Source organism: Corticium candelabrum, chromosome 5 (genome assembly GCF_963422355.1).
Source record: "Corticium candelabrum chromosome 5, ooCorCand1.1, whole genome shotgun sequence".
Lineage (NCBI taxonomy): Eukaryota > Metazoa > Porifera > Homoscleromorpha > Homosclerophorida > Plakinidae > Corticium > Corticium candelabrum.
Genome location: NC_085089.1, coordinates 2,060,969 through 2,082,846, shown reverse-complemented (window position 1 = coordinate 2,082,846; position 21,878 = coordinate 2,060,969). Strand labels below are relative to the sequence as shown.

At 40.0% G+C, this 21,878-nt stretch overlaps 2 protein-coding genes across 2 annotated transcripts; one reads left to right on the top strand and one right to left on the bottom strand.

The window, feature by feature from the left end:
* The first annotated feature begins 1,147 nt into the window (after positions 1-1,147).
* On the top strand, positions 1,148-10,001 carry LOC134180071 (uncharacterized). Its single transcript, XM_062647151.1, has 5 exons — positions 1,148-1,242; positions 2,473-2,676; positions 2,749-2,817; positions 5,730-5,830; positions 7,375-10,001. Coding segments are annotated over exons 1-5 (2,901 nt in total). The 5' UTR covers positions 1,148-1,241; the 3' UTR covers positions 9,901-10,001.
* Positions 10,002-10,155: 154 nt separating this feature from the next.
* On the bottom strand, positions 10,156-21,579 carry LOC134180107 (GATOR1 complex protein DEPDC5-like). The gene is made up of 37 exons (XM_062647192.1): positions 21,503-21,579; positions 21,362-21,440; positions 21,254-21,297; positions 19,643-19,731; positions 19,526-19,561; positions 19,420-19,467; positions 19,299-19,348; positions 19,172-19,241; positions 19,009-19,087; positions 18,891-18,955; positions 18,774-18,837; positions 17,823-17,895; positions 17,659-17,762; positions 17,423-17,598; positions 17,146-17,256; positions 17,031-17,089; positions 16,892-16,964; positions 16,769-16,829; positions 16,598-16,718; positions 16,471-16,534; positions 16,313-16,399; positions 16,231-16,256; positions 16,128-16,174; positions 15,873-16,072; positions 15,302-15,810; positions 15,165-15,240; positions 14,639-14,808; positions 14,502-14,571; positions 14,338-14,439; positions 14,116-14,283; positions 13,311-13,582; positions 12,290-12,422; positions 11,918-12,218; positions 11,151-11,314; positions 10,916-11,081; positions 10,806-10,857; positions 10,156-10,751 (listed from the first exon to the last, which is right to left on the bottom strand). Exons 1-37 carry the CDS (start codon positions 21,555-21,557, stop codon positions 10,346-10,348), a joined length of 4,470 nt encoding a protein of 1,489 aa, XP_062503176.1. The 5' UTR covers positions 21,558-21,579; the 3' UTR covers positions 10,156-10,345.
* Between the last annotated feature and the right edge of the window lie 299 nt (positions 21,580-21,878).

The window sequence follows — 21,878 nt, the reverse complement described above, 5'->3', positions numbered from 1 at the left end:
TAGATATTGGCAGGAGCACCACAGGAGCGGACTGCATGCGTTTAACTATACTATAGCTAACCTTAGCTATAGTACTTGCTGCATGTGTACTCATACGCACTACAAATTTTTTACCCCATACAGCAGCTTTGGCACCGTTTGTTTATTAAATCAAACAAAACGAATGTTTACGTATACAAGTAATTAATTAATGGCAGAAATTCCGAGAGACTGATACACCAGTATTACATAAAGTCGGTCTAATTGAACCATTCTGTCTGGACGATCTTGCCTGGACCACCTGCATAGTTCTGATTTGCTATACGATGTTTTCCTAGCTAGCTATTTATAGGCGTAACCTCGCAAGCCAGGCTCTTCCGCGCAGTCGCTGAGCTAAACGCACGTGAATCACGCGAGGAGAAGAAGGAGAAGGAGGAGCTTTTGCCGGAATTGTGCCAGCGCGAAAAGCTCCTCCTTCTCCTTCTCCTCCTCGCGTGATTCACGTGCGTTTAGCTCAGCGACTGCGTGAAAGAGCCTGGCTTGCGAGCGTACAGTACCAATGGCGCTTGGTGATTTTTTTTTACCTAGAAAGCTTCTTGTGGTATCTAGATAACATCTCGGGAGCTCACCTCCACTCGGCGCCCGAGACGACAAGAGAATGTAGAAATGGCCGATGGCATACTTGCCAACTTTGGACGCCCAAATTCCCTGGATTTAGCATACATAATTATTTTCCCGGGACACCACGTTTAACTACCACGCTCCTATGACGCACGCGCAGAAGACACGGCCTCGCAGTTCTCATCGATATTTGCGTTTCTTGTAACTGCATGTGCTGTAGAAAAACCGAAGCCACTAGGCCACAGGCCAGTGAGTAACTCGAAAGATCATTAGAATCAAGACGGATCTTGTGTATGACTTCGACTTCGTTATCGACACTCTCGAATTCGTCGAGCTGGTAGCAAGGAAATTCTGGGACATTTCGTGTCCCGACCTGGACGCCAGGACGGAGGGCCAAATCTCGGGACAATCCAGGGAATCCCGGGACGGTTGACAGTTATGCGATCAGATTCTAGTACTTTATTAACGCGCGCTAAAAATGTGAATGTACAGCAGTTTGAGAGCGCACGTTAGCACATGTTACAGAGAGAAACGGCAGGGGCGGGGAGTGACTAATAGCGGGCGCCTACGTACCTACCCCTTTTGCGTTTTCCTTTTTTCTATGCGGCTGGAACGTGACCATCATGTGAACGCTTGATGCAAGTAAGTGTAGAAAAACCTACTATAAAATTCAACTAGAGTAGCTAGTTAGCAAGCATGCGTACGAGATGCGGGTGTAGGATTTACCGTATGGGGTGTCTGTAGACTGTTGTGTTAATTCTAGCTACAAAAAACTGTTCAACTTTTCTGTCTAGTACATTACACTCTGGCGTAGGAAGCTGGAGGATGGGAGCTGAAGCTCCTTCGCGCAGGGTAGGAATTGAAATTTTGTGCCAGTGACTTTTACGAATCTGTGTACGCGGTCTAGCAAGCGAAGAAGTTTTTGCTTACTCATGATGACATCCACGGTACAGCCCCCTCTTGAACATCTTCCTACGCCACTGCATTCTAGTCACGTGACACCTTTAGCCTTTGTAGTGTCGCACTGTATGTTCGTCCTACTAGCTAGGACGCTACTTTGTTGGACGTTGGCGTGCTTTAGATCTTGAAGTAAATCTTGTGGAGTGGACTGTGATTGGCTACTCAGCACAGCTCAAGTGAAATTAGAATAAGAAATTTATAATTAATCCCTTGAAACATGCACCATTATTACATGCAAACTTGTATGTTTTTCATCACTGACTTTATTCTGCACACTATTTTCCAGAAGTTTCCTGTTGTGGCTTGAGATTATATGCTTTCAGGAGACATTCTCGGTGTCTACACTGTCGTAGGGGCCTGGGGATGAAGTTCCCTCGCTCACTGTAGGAATTGAAATATTCTGTGCCAGTGACTTTTGCAAATCTGTTTACGGACTGGCAAGCGAGGTATATTTTGCTTACTCATGATGACATCCACGGTACAGCCCCCCCACTTGTGAACATCTTCCTACACCACTGGTGTTTAGCTATATCAGTAGATTTTGTTTATCAACTCTGGGAGTAAATCAGTTGTATGGTGCATACGCACTGAACCACAGCAAAACAACATTCAAATAATGGATCTGACCGTCAGGCTAATTTCTATTGCAGCTGCTGACACAGCTGACATCACTGCATGCTATATTAGCAGTTAGCAAAGTAAATATCAATCAGATTTCTGTTGTCTAAGGTTATGACTTTGTTTATTAGTAATTAAAGTGATTGTCATCTTTCATCCATTTTAAATCTGATATTGAGTCTTTATGCAGGCCTCTTCTCACTTGTAGTGTAGCCAACAAAGATTGATAAACAGCACTTCTGCGCACTAACTGATACGTTTTTGTTCAGAGTTAGAATCGTTGTTGCTTTCTAGTGGCTGATGATGACAATCCGTTAAATCTTCTGTCGTCAGAAAACTTGAATAATATAAAAACGTCTGAGAAAGAGTATGTAAAAACCTGTGCTAAGTTGTTTCGAGAGGAGTCTGTGGAGGAACACTTGGACAACATTAACAGACGTAAGGACAATATCAGAAGGCAGTCCCCACGAGGCAAAGGAGGGAATCCATGTTGTGAAAGTATGCTACACGATGCCTAGAGCTTACATGCATATGGTTGGTAAGCTTTATTGGTGCTTCTATCTTCTGTAGATGCTTCAGACAATATTGATGAAGAGCCAGTTTTTTCAAGAAATAATTTTAATTGTCAAAGTCGATCATGTCAGTGTCAGTTGTTACTTGTTTGTGTCTAAACATTCAGTTCTGCATGTGACTTGGACTACAGTTGTTAATTAAGGGTCGTAACTTATTGCAGGCATGAGGCACAAGAAATGGGACTTGTAAAAGGCACGTGAGCTTGGTTCATAATATGCAAAAGACCACACGTAGCGTCGTGTTGATCGGTTCTGGAATAGGGACAAATCCTATCCAACCCATTGTGTCGCGTTGCATCGGAAACGGCCTCCTTTGACACAACGTGACGCGAGGTGTATTGTGAACCAGACTTGAGCGAGTGGACATACTCAAAATCTACTTGCCGACTTCCAGCTTTTATGTCCGTGTGTGTGTGTGTGTGTGTGTGTGTGTGTGTGCAGAGTTTTTCAAGAATTTCAGAATAGCTCGACTGAGACTGTAGTTGCGAGACCCGCCTCTTACTGCGATGTACTGTATCCTCGAATGCCCAGACTTGTACTATAAGACTTAACTCCTAGTTAGTAGGTAAGACTTCTGCTCCAAGACAGAAAAGAACTAAGTTATTATAAAATTTCTTTTCATCCCGATGAGAAGTCTTCTCCATCCATTTCCTGCATTTGTTTGCACACGCATACAATAATGCTATCTGCATACTGTTTATGTGAATACATTACATCTACCCTGGGTAGAACATGTGCAAGATGGCTTGGTCACATGGCTAGGGTTGCTGTGCTGTGTCATACTAACACGCTTTAGGGAGAATCCTGGTGTGGATGTGTGACTGTGACTATGTGTGTATGTCATGCTAGAAATGTGCTATACTTCTGGTTCAGTCAAAATTTGCATTTGGTTGGATGCCTAACCACAAACAATGGCCAGAAAGCCAATCTCTATCCACCATCTTGAGAAAGTTTATTCACCATCAAGTTCGTGTTTACAATTACTGGGTTTTGTTGGAAATAAACAATGGAAACATGCGTTTACAATGGCCAACGCGAACGCTGTCCGTTTTCTGACTCCCTACATTTATACCGGAACTTAACACTGGGTAATTACCAAGGATGACATCTGTGTCTCATCTGTGAAAAATATGATTACTTTGATGATTCCAAACTATTTTAGCACTAGGGTTAGGGGAAGTTGTGGTCACTTGAAACAACAGTTGCTTTGAACGATTTTTAGATAGATAGATTAAAATTTTACAAGTATCACACTTGCTAGCAACATAGCGTCTAAACTTGTCTCTAGATAAATGCCACATTCTCTGCACTGGCTGTGATCGCTTTGAACGAACAACATCACGTATACCTCCAGTGTTTGTTGCAAAACAAGAGAACAGCACTCGCCTACATTCGCAAACAGACGAGAAAAGTGAGATAGAATTGATTGGCGTGGTATACCGATCTGTTCTTTAAGAAATCAAACTCGGTATTTAGTTCACCCATTATTGGTAAAGCGGCAACACAGTGACATTAATTAAAGGGACTTCACCAGACCCTTGCTGCCTGGAAGTATGATACGGCGAGAGAGGGTCTGATTATGAGAGACTAGTGTGGCACTATTTAGCGTCAGTGATTTCCACGAGAAATTTGGGTGCGTGTTCGATGCTATGGCCTTTGTTAGCAGCGTGATATATCATTTCTTTAGAACTTATTTTTCGTGAGTATGATCAGGAGATACTTTGTTTGGACTCGACTCTTGTGTGGTTTGCATGATGAACAACCTTTGCTTAACTCTGTTATGACACTATGGTGTGCTTCTGAGTGATGAAATCAAGTTTATATGTGACAGAGGTGAAATGTGGGAGCAACCAGTTACCTTGTGTACACAGTACGTACATGTAACGCATAATGTAGCTTCAGCTAATATTGTGGATGACCCATATGGTGTACTGCGAATCAAGTCCTCATTCTCAATCCAAACATGCAAAATTGTTGAAGCTTCACCATTACAAAATTCTACTGTGCTGCCAGTGGTAAGATGACCAGTTTCACTTGAACAGAGTCACAAATATTTCTATCATTTGTAAGGGCAGATGGCCACAACAGGAAACTAGTGGTGTGACATGGTGGTATGGCCCAATGTGACAGTTATAGAGCATATAATTACATATAGAGATTGAGTTTGGTTGGAGTGCTTGCCTAAATTAGAAATTTTTATGTCCGATGAGTGTTACCAGATAGTATGTTACATTTAGGTTTCCACTTGGTTCACCATGGTGGTAAATCTATGAAATTGATCAGTACTCATTGCAGTAGATAAATTGTACAATTGGGTATTATACATGCATATAATACATCAAGACAAAGTTGAAACATCAAGGAACAGCCTCATAGAGCAGGTTGTAAAGTGCAGATAGACACAGTACAGGTGTCAACTTCTGCTCAGGTCTATACACGGAATTTTGTTCTTGAAATCATACTTGCATGATATAAACTGATATGCCTGTGACACACTGAACACAGCATAGCTAGAATAACCAATTTGTTAACGCCAACTCTACGTCTAACTATTACAACCAGCTTGTTCTAAGTATTAATGTAGTTCATTACTTGCTTACTGAACTGAATTTTGCCAAATAAAAATATATTATTTTACATAACATGGATGTGTGTATTAGGTTGTTTTAGGAATTGAAGCTGTGCTTCCTTAGCTATGTATGAGCCTTAACTTCTGAAAACCACAATATAATTGTTGCGAAGAAAGCAAATACTGCTTGGTGATTGGACCACAGTGAGGGACGGCATGGCACATTCCTGAGTGTCAGACATAGTCACACATCCATCCACACACACAGAGACCGGAATTCAGTCAAGCCAGATATGGTTTGAGTACGCTACTCGCTAAGTCACATGACTTTTACAAAGTCCCATTTCATAGTCAAAAATTCATTTGTATTTATGTAATATGTTTATCAATGTTTTTATTTCTTTGCGCAGACCAGCACCAACCCAGGTGTCGCCGTGTGGGTGTGATGCAGGTTCTTGCATTGGTAGCTCTTTTATTTGAAGTGCTGGGCCATCTTTCTACTAGTGAAAAGGTAAATTCAGCTAGTTAAGTAAAGTAAACTGCAGATAAGCATGCACGATGTATTTACTGTATATTTGCTGTACAGGCGGGTTATACTGTGTTACGTATGTTATAACAGGGTTGGCAGTTAATTGTATATGACAAATGGGTCCACATTGTGGCCCCAGTTTGCCATATACTGCCGGCACTCAACAACAGTTGATATTAACACTTTAATAATTGATATTAAATACTGTAAATTTTAATGTGCAAATTTTTACTAAAAAGTGTTGTAAAATACAGACTAGCCAAACACATCCTTGCCATTATGCTCCTACAAACTGGATAAATGATCTTAGTCAATCTCTCAAAGTTGTTGTGGTTTTCTTGTTAGAAGCACTTGACAGAAGGGCATTGTATCCAGACTTTGCCTTGCTGTCAGTGTGTCTTTAACTTAACATACAGAGGTAGTATGTACTTCACCACGCGCTCTCTGCCTTTACAAAGAGTGTCGCTGTAGCAGTGCCAAGTTTGCTCATTTCCAGTTGCCAGAGTGTGCTGCAGTGTTTCACAGTCTTGAAATTCTAGATGGTACTGTAGACTACGTCAAGAGTTTCATTGAATGAGTACGTTATAAACGTTGTTTGCACCAACTCTGGGTCAATTAATTAGCTCATGTTGAACTAGCCTGCACATCATTTTAGAAATTCTTCTGTGACTGGGATCCATTAGTCCATGATATTTCTCAAAACAGTCAAGTTCTTGAAACCTTGTTTTCAAACGTATAACTATTATATGATAATCAATTACCATTCTCTTTTGACTGGTGCCACAATTTGCCCCATCACCCATGGAAATGGCAACCTTGTATGCATTATGCATTTGGGACTGCGATGGTTGCCCGCATCCATGCCCAGACCACCGAATTAATTTGAGGTGCTGATTAACTTGTATTTGCAGTCTACTGTACATTACAGTGCAATATGCATACAATTATTCAATGATTGATATTAGTATATTTATTACATACCATATAAAATGAAATAGTGGTGGGGAATTTGTTTTGGCGAATGGGCAATTCTTTGAGTCACTGCCAGTATAAATTCTCCCAACATTTTGCTGTAACTACGATACACGAAAACAATGTGATGTCATCTCAACCACGCATGCCAACTATCATTACGATGTACCAGCACCTTCAAGAAGACGAGCCCAGACAAAACTCAGGCTTACTTGCACCTACCTAACCGGATGTGACATAAATAAACGACAATAAAAACGGTGATGCAGAGGAAAGCAGTACACACACAGGTGAGAAATACGTCTAATACAACGGCGCAGAGAGCAAAGATTGGGAAATGTGTTGCTGGAAATGAACCTAGACATGCTTCTTGGCAATTTCTCCTTTTTATGAATAAGGTGGCCGAAACAATGACTAGAATATAATTAACAAGTGGTAGATATCAGTAATCCTGGACATAGAATTGCCAAAATAAAATCTGTCGATATGCTTTTTAAGAAAATGTCAAAATAAATTCCAGCCAATATTTCGTCTTATATACAGTGTATTTGCAGGAACATGGCGAGGCTGTTTTCCTGGCAAATGACCTCCCATTGCACACACTTGCACCAAGGCATGAAATGCTCAACAAGATCAGAAAACACTTTGCCGAACTACATTCCATGTTTGAGGGCAAGGTTGTTGGTGTTGATGTTGTGGGTATTCCAGGGAGTGGAAAAACAGTGTTAGCAACCCAGTATTGCCACAAATACAAATCTGATTATAGGGTTGTGCTTCATCTTGATGTCTCTTCAATAGAGAAGCTTCACTACTCACTAGTTCAAGTTGCTATGAACAGCTTCTTTGGACAAACATTTGACAAACAATTAATCATGGAGGCGAATGTGCAGAGCACGACTGTACTTCTAGAGCAACTTCGTAATCGACTCATGAATGTATCAAATTGGCTAATTCATGTAGACAGCATCGGGAATTACTTTGAAATCTTGCCAGGTTTGTTACCAGTACCTGGTTCAAGTGGTTGGGGTGTCAATGGGAGTCTCATAGTTGCTACGACAGAACGAGATCTCAAAGGGTACAAGAAGTTCAGTCGGATGGTTGAATTGGGTGGTGGATTGACTCATCGAGAAGCACGAAACCTACTTGCAGAAATATCGAATGACACGCAAAGTGAGGGAATTGACAAAGTTGCGACAGAATTAGAACGTTTGCCTTTAGGACTGGTGGCCATAGCAATGTATCATGGCTCTAGAAGAGAAGCAATATTGTCTTGGACTTGGATCGACAGCCTAAGAAAGTACAGCAAGGTGAAGAAGTCATTGAAACCATACTCTGAAACTAGTCCGTATCGTAAGTCCTTGATTCAGGCAGTGGAAATGAAGGCCAGAGAAAATATTGAAGATACAAGTTCTAGCAAAGGAGTCGTTTTGATACTGTTTGGTTTACTGAACTCTTCCCGTCTTCCTGAAAATTTTGTTCTCAGTTTTGGGGAAGCCTTGAACGTTCAGAGTGACACAGATACTATTATTGATAGGTTGTCTCTAGTTAATCTAGAGAAGGGCAACGTTTCATTCTTTACTCTACATCAAGTCACTCAACATGTTGTCAAGCAGATCGTATCGGACATGGTCAAGGGGGTCCACTATCACAAGAATGTGGAGGCTATAACAGATGCTTTGATAGATACCCATATAGATCATTCAAAGAAGAGAACAGAAGCAAACAGCATTATGTTACGATCTCTGCGTTCATACTTCCTTCGTTTTAGCAACCACTTGCTCATCTCAGTAGATAAACGTGTCATGTTGTATCGTGCTTTAGGAGATATCTCTGTGTTGATGAGTGATGGTGAACTGGCGAGGCTTAGATACACAAGTCTTTCACTGGAAATAATGGAACAACACGACAGTCAGCTTTCCGTGTGCGAGAAGGCGAAGATTTATCTTCAGGGTCTCATGTCTGCTGTCAATTTGGTCAATGGTACAGCCGCGGAGAGATTTTATCGAGCAGGTCTAAACGTTTTGCTGAAGAGAGAGAAAGACGATGACTCTGAATGCTTTAGGACAGTAATGGGAAATCTTCATTATCACTACGGTTCTCTCCTCAAAACAAAGGGAGATTATTCTGCTGCAGAGAAATTTCTAAAAAAGGCTGAATGGCTTCTTTGTGAGACAAAGTCTTCCGAGTGCTATTATGCTAGAGAAGGATTGTATGAGTCTCAGAAAAACAAAAGAGTTTATGATTGTCAGGAAAGACCATGCAGTATTGCTCTCAGAAGTCACACTAAGCGCCTTCACTCATTACTTGCCTCAGCTATGAATGAAAAATATGAAAAGCTGATCGCTCACTTACAGAGTCGTTTAGCTGTTGGCTACCTGAACAATAACAATCTGAGTAAAGATGAGGTAAATTTACTACTTAACTACAGCTTCAATTCTTCCCAACAATACAAAACAATATATGGAGAAAGTCACTCTCGCTATGCTCAATCTACAACAACACATGCCATGGGACTTCTCTATGTTGGGAAGCTGGATGAAGCTTGCGACTTTTTGAATCTGGCAGAAAAGAGCCTCAGTAACAGTGGCAACATGGAGTATAACACTTATGGCTACTGGGCAGTAAGTAAAGCTCACTACTTCATACGGTTGTCGTGTGGAAAACCCAACATGAGTGAGAAAAAGGATGACTTGATGAAAGCATCAAGTCTAATTCAAAAGAGTTACAACCTTGCCGTGAGAAAACTAAACCATCATCATCCGGAGGCAGCTGCTTCTATGATGGCTATTTCCTACTTGTACGTCAGACGAGCTGTGTTGGAGGTGAATGAAACGAGACGATTGCTCCTCCGTCTTGCATTTCATACGTTTCAGATCGCTAGCAGAATACGGAAACAATCAGACTGGCGTCTTCCTTGCTGCCAACTACGTTTTCCATGTCGTCGGTCACAATGGTTTGTTCTTGAAGTTAGTAAGTCAGAAGAGGTACCGTCTTTGGGATCTTGTATGACAGGCAAAGAAGCAGTTCATTTTAAAGTTCGAAAAAGGAAACACAAACTCTTTGTAAAGAGATTTCAGTAATACTTTTAGATTGTACCTACATATTTGTACATGTGACTAATTTGTATAGGACTATTTAGTGTATTTACATATTAATTAATTTAATACCGATTCCTTGACAAGGTATGGCTGAAGCTACGGCAAGTTCAGCTGAGTTTGTGTCAAGGGACTCTAGTTAAACAACTAGCTAACTGCAAATACAACTGCACATGCACGAATTCACAAGCACCCAACTCTTGCAACGCACACCTATTTGGCACCATTTGTGGGGTGAGTTAAATGTCATAGCTGAGCTGTATGACAAATCTTGGGCTAATGATACATCCACAAGACTAACTTTGCACAGAAAACTTGCTAAAGTATATGCATACGAGTTGCCCATGTATTGGAATGCAGTATGAGATATTAAACGCGTGAGCATATGTACATTTAAAGGCAGAAAACTACCAACAATTCATAAAGAATCTTACTCAGTCGAGTCAATACATCCAACTTGCACCAAGAACAAGTCTAACGAGCTGTCACGATTTTGACAGAAGCAACTCATATCTTGCCACAGTTTGTCCGCTATTTCCACCTCACCTGCAGCAGGTGACCTCCACCTTTTAAAGATAAGATGATTTGGGCTCCAATGAAACCCTGGCTTTTCAAAGCTTATCACTTTTGCCAAACTCAAATCTAGAGAAGGTCGAGCTCCTTTTCCAGGACTTCCGCTTCTACTACGAGAACTCTCCCGAGACGGATTCGGGTTGGCAATTTGAACAAACACCGAGCCACTCTCGTGGACATAAGTCGTACTGTATGCTCCAGACAGGGTAGACTCACTCACCTGAGCTTTGGTGCCCGCAGGACGATCAACCAAAAAATTAAACCTATAAAACACATTGCGGTCACTCCTGACCACACCTTGCTATTCTAACACTAACCTGGCAAGAATCATTTCTTGTAACAAAAACAGTTGATGTCTAGCAAAGCCACCTGCAGTTGATAAATATGGTCACCTAACTTCCCTCATTTAGTCTAGGCAAGTGATTACCTTTCCTGAGATACCAGTTGACTGACGGTGACATCAGCTCCAAAGGCAGAAACACCGGCATTCGAAATGGATTACCCCTCGTCAGATGAGGACGACTCATTGGATGAGAGGGAGCCGGCACAAGGTGAAATCCGTTTTGAGACGCACGTCTAGCCCACGAAGCAATCTATACCACAAGAAAAACAGAATGATGAAAAGGGAGTTCATAAGCCTACGACGACTAGGACAGACATACCATGTCGTTTACGAGTGACGTTGTAGCCATGAGCCATTGAAATTCGAGACAAAAGGCATGAGCGGGAGAGTAAGTGCTATCATAGCATACGGAACACCACTCCGGACGATCGCTTCTGCCTTGAGGATCGACATTCACTTTTACTATCTTTCTAGGACCAGAGTCTACTCAAACCAAACAAAAACGCTGAGAATGAAACATGAGTCGTGCAAACTCAATTACAAACACACATTATTTCTCAAAATGTCCAGTTTGCACGATGCAACCTGGTACACCACAATTGAGGGCGAAAAAGAGCAACGAGTTAGACAAAACACAATGCATGAAGTTGATTGCACCTGTTGGTCATATGTGCCTGACTGCATGGGGAGTTGGTAGAGAAGAAATCATTTTGTAATGAAATCACTACACTATGAGCACGCATGCACAAGATACAATCACACAGCATAGTCTGTGTGAAGACACAGATTTGTGTATCCATACAATTGCACTATTGGGTATTGACACTGGGTGCACTCCTGAGTATCAACAGCTCTATAAGGGAAGCTCAAAAGTTCCATGTCTACCTGGTCATTCGGTGGCCAACTGCCCACACGGCCCCATACCCAATCACAGAATGTAGAAAAGTATTAAAAACAGACTAAACACTGCAAAGTAGTCAGTCATCGCATACACAGTGTCTGCATGCTTGTAGTTTAGTATCCATATTTGTAGTCAGTACGCAAGAACAGATAGAATAACCAACACACAAACACTTCTTCACTTACCGCATTCATTTGCTTTCAGTGAGAGCGAAATAGTAGACGTTGAGAATATGCCCTGTGGAGTTGGCGGAGTACTAGGTGTGGGAGTGCTCATCAATGGATGCCGAAACACTGCCTGTCCTAATCCGTGAGACGCCACTTGTAAACGCTCCATACTTACCTCCATCCACCTTTCCTTATACGTTGCATCAATGACGTCATCATTGGAACATTGCTTTCCAAATTGAAAGAGGTAGAATCCGTCGACAATTCCACAACTGCTGTCTCCTGAAGCATGAATGAGGAAACGATTTTGTACCATTTTCTAAGTGCAATAAAGTGAGCATGAAACACACGCACCTCCTGATGTCGAATACCAAATACAAGGAAACTCACCTGTGCCAATCCGATGGCTTTTTCTCGTGTATCCAGGCCAGACACATTGCACATTAACCATGTTACAACATCAAATCCAAGAAAGCAGTCTTTTAGGCGCCCACTTGCACTACTCAGCACCTCCACACCACTCCTACCAATAGTTTAAAGTAAATAAATAGCTTACATAGATATATCTGGACTACACTTAGGAGAGTCAGAGTATATAATACAAGTTGTTTCCTTGGCCATCGTCCGGTCAGTCTCGAGGCTACAAGGTTTTGTTCAGTGTATTTATCAATTTTGATTATCTTATTGAAAGAACACAAAACACACTAAAGTAAAGAGACATGCCGTAATGTCTGTCTATTGTTGATAGCCTATCACACCTTCCATCTTTACGTGTCTGCCTGCTTATCTAGTCTCGCCGTCTGAATACTAAAACAGAGCAACTAGCCTCAGTTGGTGAAGAGATAGATTCAATTAGGTACTTCCAGAAGAGCCAGGAAGAGTCTAGAAGACCATGCTCCTCTTTTAGCCTCTTCCAGATGCAGAGATACTAAAGCCTGAAAGAGATTGGAAGATCTCAATGCATTGGGTACTGTACTAGGTTGCAGTGCGATGAAATATATTCTTATAATTCTATTACTTGTCAACAATCAAGGAAGTAATCGAAAAAGAATGAATCACTTTTGAAAGATCAGTTCAATCAGAAGAACCACAATGTTGCTTATAACTATATCAACAAATGGAATGTTAATACAAGAAAAGAGTCAAAAATATTACACAAACTAAAGATCTTACACAAACACAAACTAAAATATTACACAAACAAACACATTCTGCAGCTGTTAACTGCAGTGGCTGTGATTACCCGATTCTATTCTAACTAAAACGGATCAAGTTCTCAACAACAGTCTCTGCATGCTGTCATGGTACATGATTTACTACCTGCAACTTGCTCCTTAAGCTTGTCTACCAGTCTGTGTCTACCTATCTATGTCTGCTGCACCAGCACTTCTATGTTTACAATTAACCTCACATTGGGTCTTTCATTGCCGAAACTATTTCTTCCAGACGTGAATTCTCCTGAAGTCTAATGTCTTGAGAAGAATCTATGTCGTCCTTATTGTCGCCATTGTCATTACTCAACACACATTCCTCTACAACTGATTCCTGTGGTTTCAGTGAATGGTGCCTGTTCGGTTTAGCAACAGTCGAGGTTCCTTCTCCAATAGAAGCAGCTTTCTTAAGTCGGCGCTCCTGGGCAGTTAGCTGAGCATCAGTTGGGACACTCAAGTGGCGAGGATGACCCTGTCAGTTAACACAATAATCGTGTGCCACAATGTTCTGAGAATTCATAACGTAATCACTACACATTAAATCTACGTGTATGAAGCTGGAGACCCTTACACTATTTAATTAACTGAGTGGCTAATAACTTACCAAGGAAGCATAGCAGCAAAACGTAAATCACGTCCTTCTGTATTCAGATAGCAAGCAGTATCAGCCATATTAGGTGAAGTAACGTTAACAGTAGCAGCAACGTTGACAAAATGTGTTGTCTGAATTAAACTAACTTGTAGACTCCAGTGATTTCCCAAATTTAAAAAATTGTAATTGTAAAATTAGACATTATTTTGTCCTACTGATCTTTACATGCAAATTCTACTGTATTCAGGGTCACTTGTCATCAGATCTGTGTGACTGTACACTAGAATTTCAATATTCTGTAAACCGCATAATATGTGGCAGAGTGAAGTCTAAATATATCATAGATGTAAATGACTAATTACTAATACATAAATACAAATAAAATGAAAACCTGCATTCAGTATGGGCTTTACCTTTGACTGTCCTAATGAGAGTGGCCGCCTAAGCTTGTGTAGAGTTTCTAAGAATTGGACCAATTTTCTAATCCGACCATTCATCACTTCTTGAAAGTCTTGAAAGTCGACCTTCATATCCATCACTACAGGCAGAAGGAGGTATCGACTCTTGCTGTACTTCAGAGACTACATAACAAAAAGATCAATAAAGCACAAATTGTCCATAAACTTCATTTTTACCTCAACCAGCTCCTTAAAGTCAGAGTTACCACACACGTAGTGATCAAGATAGTTCCAGTTAAAATCATCAGTCATGCCCTTATGGAACGTAGCAGATGTAACCTCAATAGACAGGAAAAATGTCAAAAGCCAGCCAACGTATGTTTACTGCAAAGAAAGTTCACTTGATAATTGTTATCGCAATGTTCCCATAGCTTATACTGATACTGCACTGTGTGATTCGACTGCTGGTGTCTAGAGTTCATACAGACAGAATATTACATACCTGCTTTGTAGATATGATTTCAAGAAAGGAACTGACTTTGGTTTAAAGATTGTGACTTCGACTTGAGAGTTGTTAATTTTCACAAGATGATGACTCTTTCCTGTCGTCAAGTACATTTCCTGCTGGGCAGGACTGCGAAACAACGATCGAGATGCAGTCTGCATTTGGCATTTTTCTGCCGAGTTTAAAATTATCATTTGATAGCCCTAAACACAAGAGGTAACACAGTCCTAGAGTTTTACTTATAGTGACTAGCTCTACCAAGTAGTATATTCTATGCTTAGATTGTAAATAACAATAAATTGGTGGCAGTTCTATTGGATTTACTTTCATAAACAACTTTAATTAAGGTTTGATAATACAGGTCATGCCCTTCTCCCCACCATGTCAGGTCTGATTATTACTCAGATAATAGTAGTTGACGTTACTGGCAAAATGTAAATGTCTAAATGCTTTGAAGAACAGCATGGATAAGCCAAGTACTGAACGCATGGTCCTATGGTAGTAGGAAATATTATCACAACACAAACAGAATAGAAGAGATAAATTGTGGCAAACTGACCTTACACAGTCGTTGAGAAATCACTTCATGATAAATTTCCTCACAACTCAATGCTTGTTTGTCTGAAATTGCTCCACTGTTAAATCATCACAGCAACTGACCACATGCCACCAAACTTCAAGCACTATTACACAAACCTGTCATCAGCAAACAGTGCGTAATGGTGCTCATAATACTCGTTCTTCAAGTTGTTTGGAAAGAAGTCTGTAGTGAGTGGAAGACATGCTGGTATCTCTATAGATTTCCAGTCCATTCCGATAAGTTCAAGTGTCCACTTTGATGCCGGAATCACTGCTACATCTCTAACCACACTGTGACCAATGAAAGGTCGTTGATATTTTGTTGGACTTGTAGGAGGTGTAAAAAATTGCCACAATGACTGACCAGGATCAGAACCTTGTGATGCATTCTTGTATGTTACCTCAGTGCTAGATGAATCCGAAGCTGTAGCATTCTCTAACTCATCAATGTCGACCAGCTCCAAGTTGGCTTGTTCTTTTAACCTGGCAGCTACTGCTTCTTTCGCAGCAGAGAGAACTGCTGGATTCATTTGAACATCTTTCTCTAGAGGAATATGTACATCTCTTTCTTCGTCTTTTACTACTTGATGAGGCTCCTCCTGAACCATATGATGGTCTTGAATGCACTGCCAATGTAATTCATATGTAAAAACCACTAAACAGTCAACTATAGTCCAAACAGAATGACCTGTCCTGTGACATCATGTCTGAATGTGTGGCTCCAGCGACTGTGATGAGTTACAAATAATAAAGATTGTTGCGATGGAGCAAATGGATTGACTAGAGGCCGACTTCCACGAAAGCCAACAACATGGTGTTTAAAGACGTGTGGTGACTGAACACCTTCAAATGAAGCAGAACTCTCCCTCAAACTCCCTTTAGCAAGTTCTAAGAGTCAGAAGTCAATTGCCATACTACAATAGTTATGCCAATCATTGTTAACCTAGTTCACCCACTAATCGGTTTGTTCTTGAATGTTGAGTAGCATTGCTGTAAATATTGGCCATGTTAATCATACACAAGCTAAACAACAATGATGGTCATACGTTTCCATCCTCAAGTCAAAAGAGTTCTGCAATAATTGTTGCAGTGAAACAAATTGAAATAAATTTAGAGATCTCATTGTACCTGTCTGGGTAGCTGTTCATCATTGACTGCTCCAGCTGGTGTTGATGTGGCCAGTATAGACCTATACTTGCCACTGGACAAACCAACCTTCAGTTGCAAAAAGTTTATAAAAGCAACTATTCTTACAAAAAACCTTTGATCCATTAGTTTGCAGTTACCAAATCTAGTGTGTCCAGATTTCTGCGTGCAGTATCAACATTTGATGAATGTAAACGAGAAACTCTAAGAACAAAAAAATAACTTATTCATTCTTGTCAAACTGTGTAACCTAATTGATGTACAAACCGACGCTGTGCTCTCGCGTGAACATTAAATACCAAGGCATCATAAGCATCATAGTCTACACGCTGTAGCTTGTCCTCTTCAGTAAATGAAGATGTCCTTACAGTCTTTGGTTCCTCAAAATCTACATATATTGCCCAAAATTTTTTACACTAAAGTGTTTATTATACTGACCAGTCGAAGACAGATCAAGTGCACACGGACGCTTGCTCTTCAGAGCAAAGGTTTTCCCAAACTGCAAACAAAATATTTAAATGAACTAGTATGTGCCTAAAATATCACACGATAAAATTATACGTCAGGCATGGAGATCTGTGGAATAAACTTCCCCTGCCTATTTCTTGTTGCTTGGGCTTCAGAAGTATGAAAACTTAACAAGAACACCAACAGCCAGTCAACAACTGATCTTCCAAAAAGATCTGTTGCAGCTTCTAACCTACAGTTGATCCAATCAGGAATGTGAAAATCTTTGCTGTCTGTTTGACCATCGTTGAACTGTAAGTTGATTATGACATATACGATGTGTTCATTCAAAGGCTGCCTTCACTAACCATAAGCAGTGGAGCTGCATGGAGAGGCTGAGCAGAAAGACAGACCAAGTCTATTCCTAGACCACTGTCCAACGTTCGCTTCTTTGAAATATTAGTGAGAGGGCGACTGACCTTACAACCACATAATACAAAAATATTTTTTACAAAATGCTTAATGAAGACATCGATGTGTCACAATGCTTCAAACAACAAGTAGGCAAGCAGGTAACAAATGGCAGCCAAGTGGACTGAGTCACACAAAATATATCATCCAACCATAAATCACATGGCATCAAACCTCAAAGAGTCCAACACCTGGAGTGACAAGCACCACCTCCTGTCCGGCCTTGTCAAACTGTTGATCGAGATGTTGATGATCAAATGAATTCAGTGCAAGATTTAGTGCCTCTAGTACATTCCCATTAGATGCTACCGATAACCGTCCTTTGGGGGAGCTCACAGTTGCATCATCACCTACAGCAAAACAATACGACATGTAAATAATATTAATATTATGATCAAGGTCAAACTAACTGTTTTGGCAGCAATCAACCCACGTCAAATAGTGTGAAAAGCATCGCTTCAAATTGATAAGCAGTGGACTAAAATCTGTAAACGTTTTACTAAGAGCAACAACCCTGGCAAACAGAGCAATTTTTGAGTGGTACAAGAGGGCAGTCTCTACTTTTAGTTCTTACTTGTAAAAGTCTTGATAGCATTGTCCAGTAGAGTTCACTTGAATAGCATCACGTACAGATGGACAAAAGTCATCTACGCAAGAGCAGTCACCATGCTATTGTATGACACTACATTTTCACTGTAGAAACGGATTAGTTTGGCATAGCATGCACAAAATCCACTCCAAATGATATGTACATCCCAGTTAGAAGACCAAACAAGTTGGCTACCTGAGAAATACAATTATGAAAGTAATGAGAAGAGAGTGAAGTGATAATTAAGTGCTTTAGTCTCAAGTGTAATGCTGGTGTCATCTATAGTAGAAGGAAGAAGCTACAACACACACAGATTGCAAAATCCTTGGAAATCCGCGTTATCAGTTATGTACTTTGAATTGAAGTCTACATTGCTAACTGTGGATTCACCTGTTCAATCCTACTCTTCAAGCACTACAGTACCTAGTAAACAGCTGCTGTCAATATATAAGCAGTTGAGTAATGTCCCCTAAAAATTTTTAATCACAAAATTAACCATCTCAATAAAGTGAACAGCAAGAAGTTTAGTTCTAGTTACAGTGAAAACCATCACTGAGTACGCTCTACATACTGTAGTAAAAACATACAACATAATGGACTAGCATTTTAATCATCTTGTGAAGTATGACTGTGTCAAACTTGCTGCACAGGTCATCAAAGTCTACTACATCAAATTCACTCAATGAAGTGCTACTACTGTACTACTCTGGATCATGGGCGATGTAAAATATCATATCATAATCCAGAAGATCTGTAAGCAAAAGTGCACACACACATGTGCACACATGCACACATGTACAAGCACATGCACACACGCACACATGTGCACACACACACACACACACACACACACACACACACACACCTCAATGTATCAAACAGCTAATACAGTACTTGATATACTATTAACCTAATTACCATGAAAGAGACAATAACCTGGTAAAGCTCCTCCATAGAATGTTCTTGAAAACAAAATCAATGTTACTTCATGACTACATTCCTATGCAATAACCAATAAGATATGAAATCAAAATCAAAATACAATCACTCAACCTGTACTTTCCATCGTTCAAATAATTCTTGCAAGAAACCAACAGCTCTCTCAAAGTACAGATCACCTATATATGCATCATTAGCAACTACAATACAAGATGTTAATAAAATAATTCACCATAAGGATCAAATTCCCACATTTCACAACTCATTTGAACAAATATGTAGAAAATGCAAGAAGAAGATCGAAACACAATCTAACACACAACAATCACAACAGTTATATACTACAAGCCCATTGCTCTGTGCACTTGAGAATAGCAACGATATGTAATGCATACCTTTGTATCGCAACCAACATAACCAGACATAACACTTTGTTGTTTCGTCCATAAACTCACCACTCGCACTCTACAATACAAATGTCAGTGTGTTTCTTACTATAACATACATGAGAGCTACATGTACCGTATTCCAGAAAACTCAACCTTCTTTGTTGAATAAACACATTTCTCTTGCTGTACAAAGTCATAATTCACAATAACATTATCTGAACTAAGCCAGTCTACAAGATGTACATTCTAGTTACCAAATTTTGTTTGACACGTAACATGTCACTTCTATCAATATACTGGTCCTGCTCAAACATGATGTTCCACAAAGACAGATATGAGATCAGCATAAAAATACAACACCTTCATTTCCAGTTCAATAAGCTCAAGTGTCACTTCCTGAATAGACGAAACAAATTCCATCATGCTTACTCGTATACTACTGTACTACTGTAGTATACAAAAATATACACGAATCACCTTCAAGTCTGCACATTGAACATTAATGTCTCTTTGGTGTTTCAATCGAAATACACTTGCAATCTTCTGAGACACTCCAATCTGACCAACTAAGTTGCATAAATATATAAGGTCACTAGTACTGTACTACATTAGTGAGTGACAAGATGCATAATGGCCAAGTTTATAGTTACACAAGTCTGTGTGTTGTGCATGTATGCTTTCTCTCTAACGGTGAAATCAAATTCCACATAACTTGTAGAAAGCATGTGTTAACTATGTACAATCACATTAATGTCACTGCAGTGCACTACAAATTTATTCCATTGCCACGATGAGCATGGTGATCAATGCAAGAACTCACAACTACAGCGGTTCTTACCATTCACCTCGATCGATTAGTAAACAATAGAAGCTAGGTAATACAAATCCTAAAATATCTAAATGTCAAATAAACTGTTTGAGAAAGGCATCTGTAGTGATTTAAGTTCTGTAATATGTAGAATTAAAATAAATAGGAACTAGTTAATGGTACACCATAAAAATTTATTATTCAAGGTACAACTAATCCGTGCCAAAAGTTACCTATTTAAACTAGCATTACAAAGTATAGACTACATTTAACTGCTAAAACAATAACTCCACCAAAGAAATTATACAACTGACTTTCTGACAACCACCACTAATACTTATGGAATGAAAACATCAATAGTGTAAACCTTGGTGTGCATTAATTATTAGCAGTTTTCTCCCTTTTGCACACTGATTAGCAATGTGCAAAATTAGAATGTCTGGAACAGCTCATAAAAATTTCTTGCAGAGTATTAAGAATTACTTGCAGCACCCTTCAAGGCAAGTTAAAACTGCCATAATTTGAAACTAGCTTTGGTTTGCAAATCTACCAATTGAAAATCAAGAAAATATGACTTATTACCCATACACACACACACTCACACACACACACACACACACACACACACACACACACACACACACACTAACCCTTATGATCTACCGATAAAGCTAGCAGATACAGTAGTAACAAACACACAAACCAACTACTACAATAGGTTCTCTCTACATAATACAACGAGTAAGATTTGTAATACAAAACAAATGTAAGCTGTTCAATAAATGTCTATAGCTGTGACGTACAACCTGTTATGCCTCACTTCATCAAAGTTATACATATTCTACAATGTATTCAATCTCATCAGGTTGGTCTGGGTATGAAACCATTATTGATAGCCAAGAGGCAAGTTATATTACTGATGAAGTGTGTGTGTGTGTGTGTGTGTGTGTGTGTGTTTGTGTGTGTGTGTGTGTGTGTGTGTGTGTGTGTGTGTGTGTGTGTGTGTGTGTGCGTGCGGTGTGTGTGTGTGTGTGTGTGGTGTGTGTGTGTGTGTGTGTGTGTGTGTGTGTGTGTGTGTGTGCGTGCGGTGTGTGTGTGTGTGTGTGTGTGTGTGTGTGCGTGCGGTGTGTGTGTGTGTGTGTGTGGTGTGCGTGTGTGTGTGTGTGTGTGTGTGTGTGTGTGTGTGTGTGGTGTGCGTGTGTGTGGTGTGCGTGTGTAGTGTGTGCGTGTTTGTTTGTTTTCACACTCTAATTTAATACATTCACACGTGTCAGACTAACCTTTCGTTTCAGTCTTGGCTGCAGACACTTGCACAATAAAATGACTGTCAACGCATTCACATATTCCATACAGCTCTCAGCTACTGTAACTAGACAATCTACCAACACCTGTTTTCATCGTCTGGATGGAAAATCTCCAAAACTTGCCCAACAGAAAAGTCGTCAGGATTTACAACCACTTCTTCCTCTGCATAGGCAATCAAATAACTTACTAACAAGCAGAATCGTCAAGAGCATAAAAACCACAACCTGCTGACGATGTGGGTGTGCTGGTTTTATGAATCAAAAGGCGATACGACTTCATGACAGGTGACCTTGGAAGTCCCGTATACAAAGAGTTAGCTAATTTATTATGCGGATATACAATGAAATAACTACTTACCGTGTCCTCTACAAATTTGCTTTGGTAAGTAAAGTGAAAATAGGCACCTATAGCTAATTAATTACCTAGTATGTTTTAATTTCCGAATACTAGAGAAATTACTGTAATTTCTTAATTATAATAAATTATTTAAGAAATTACATAACTTAAAAAAGTAATAAAGTGGTAAGTGTATGCAACTACAAAAAGTGCCCGCTTTGCATGTGCAGAAACTTTTCTGCTTTGTATGTTTGATCTTGTGAT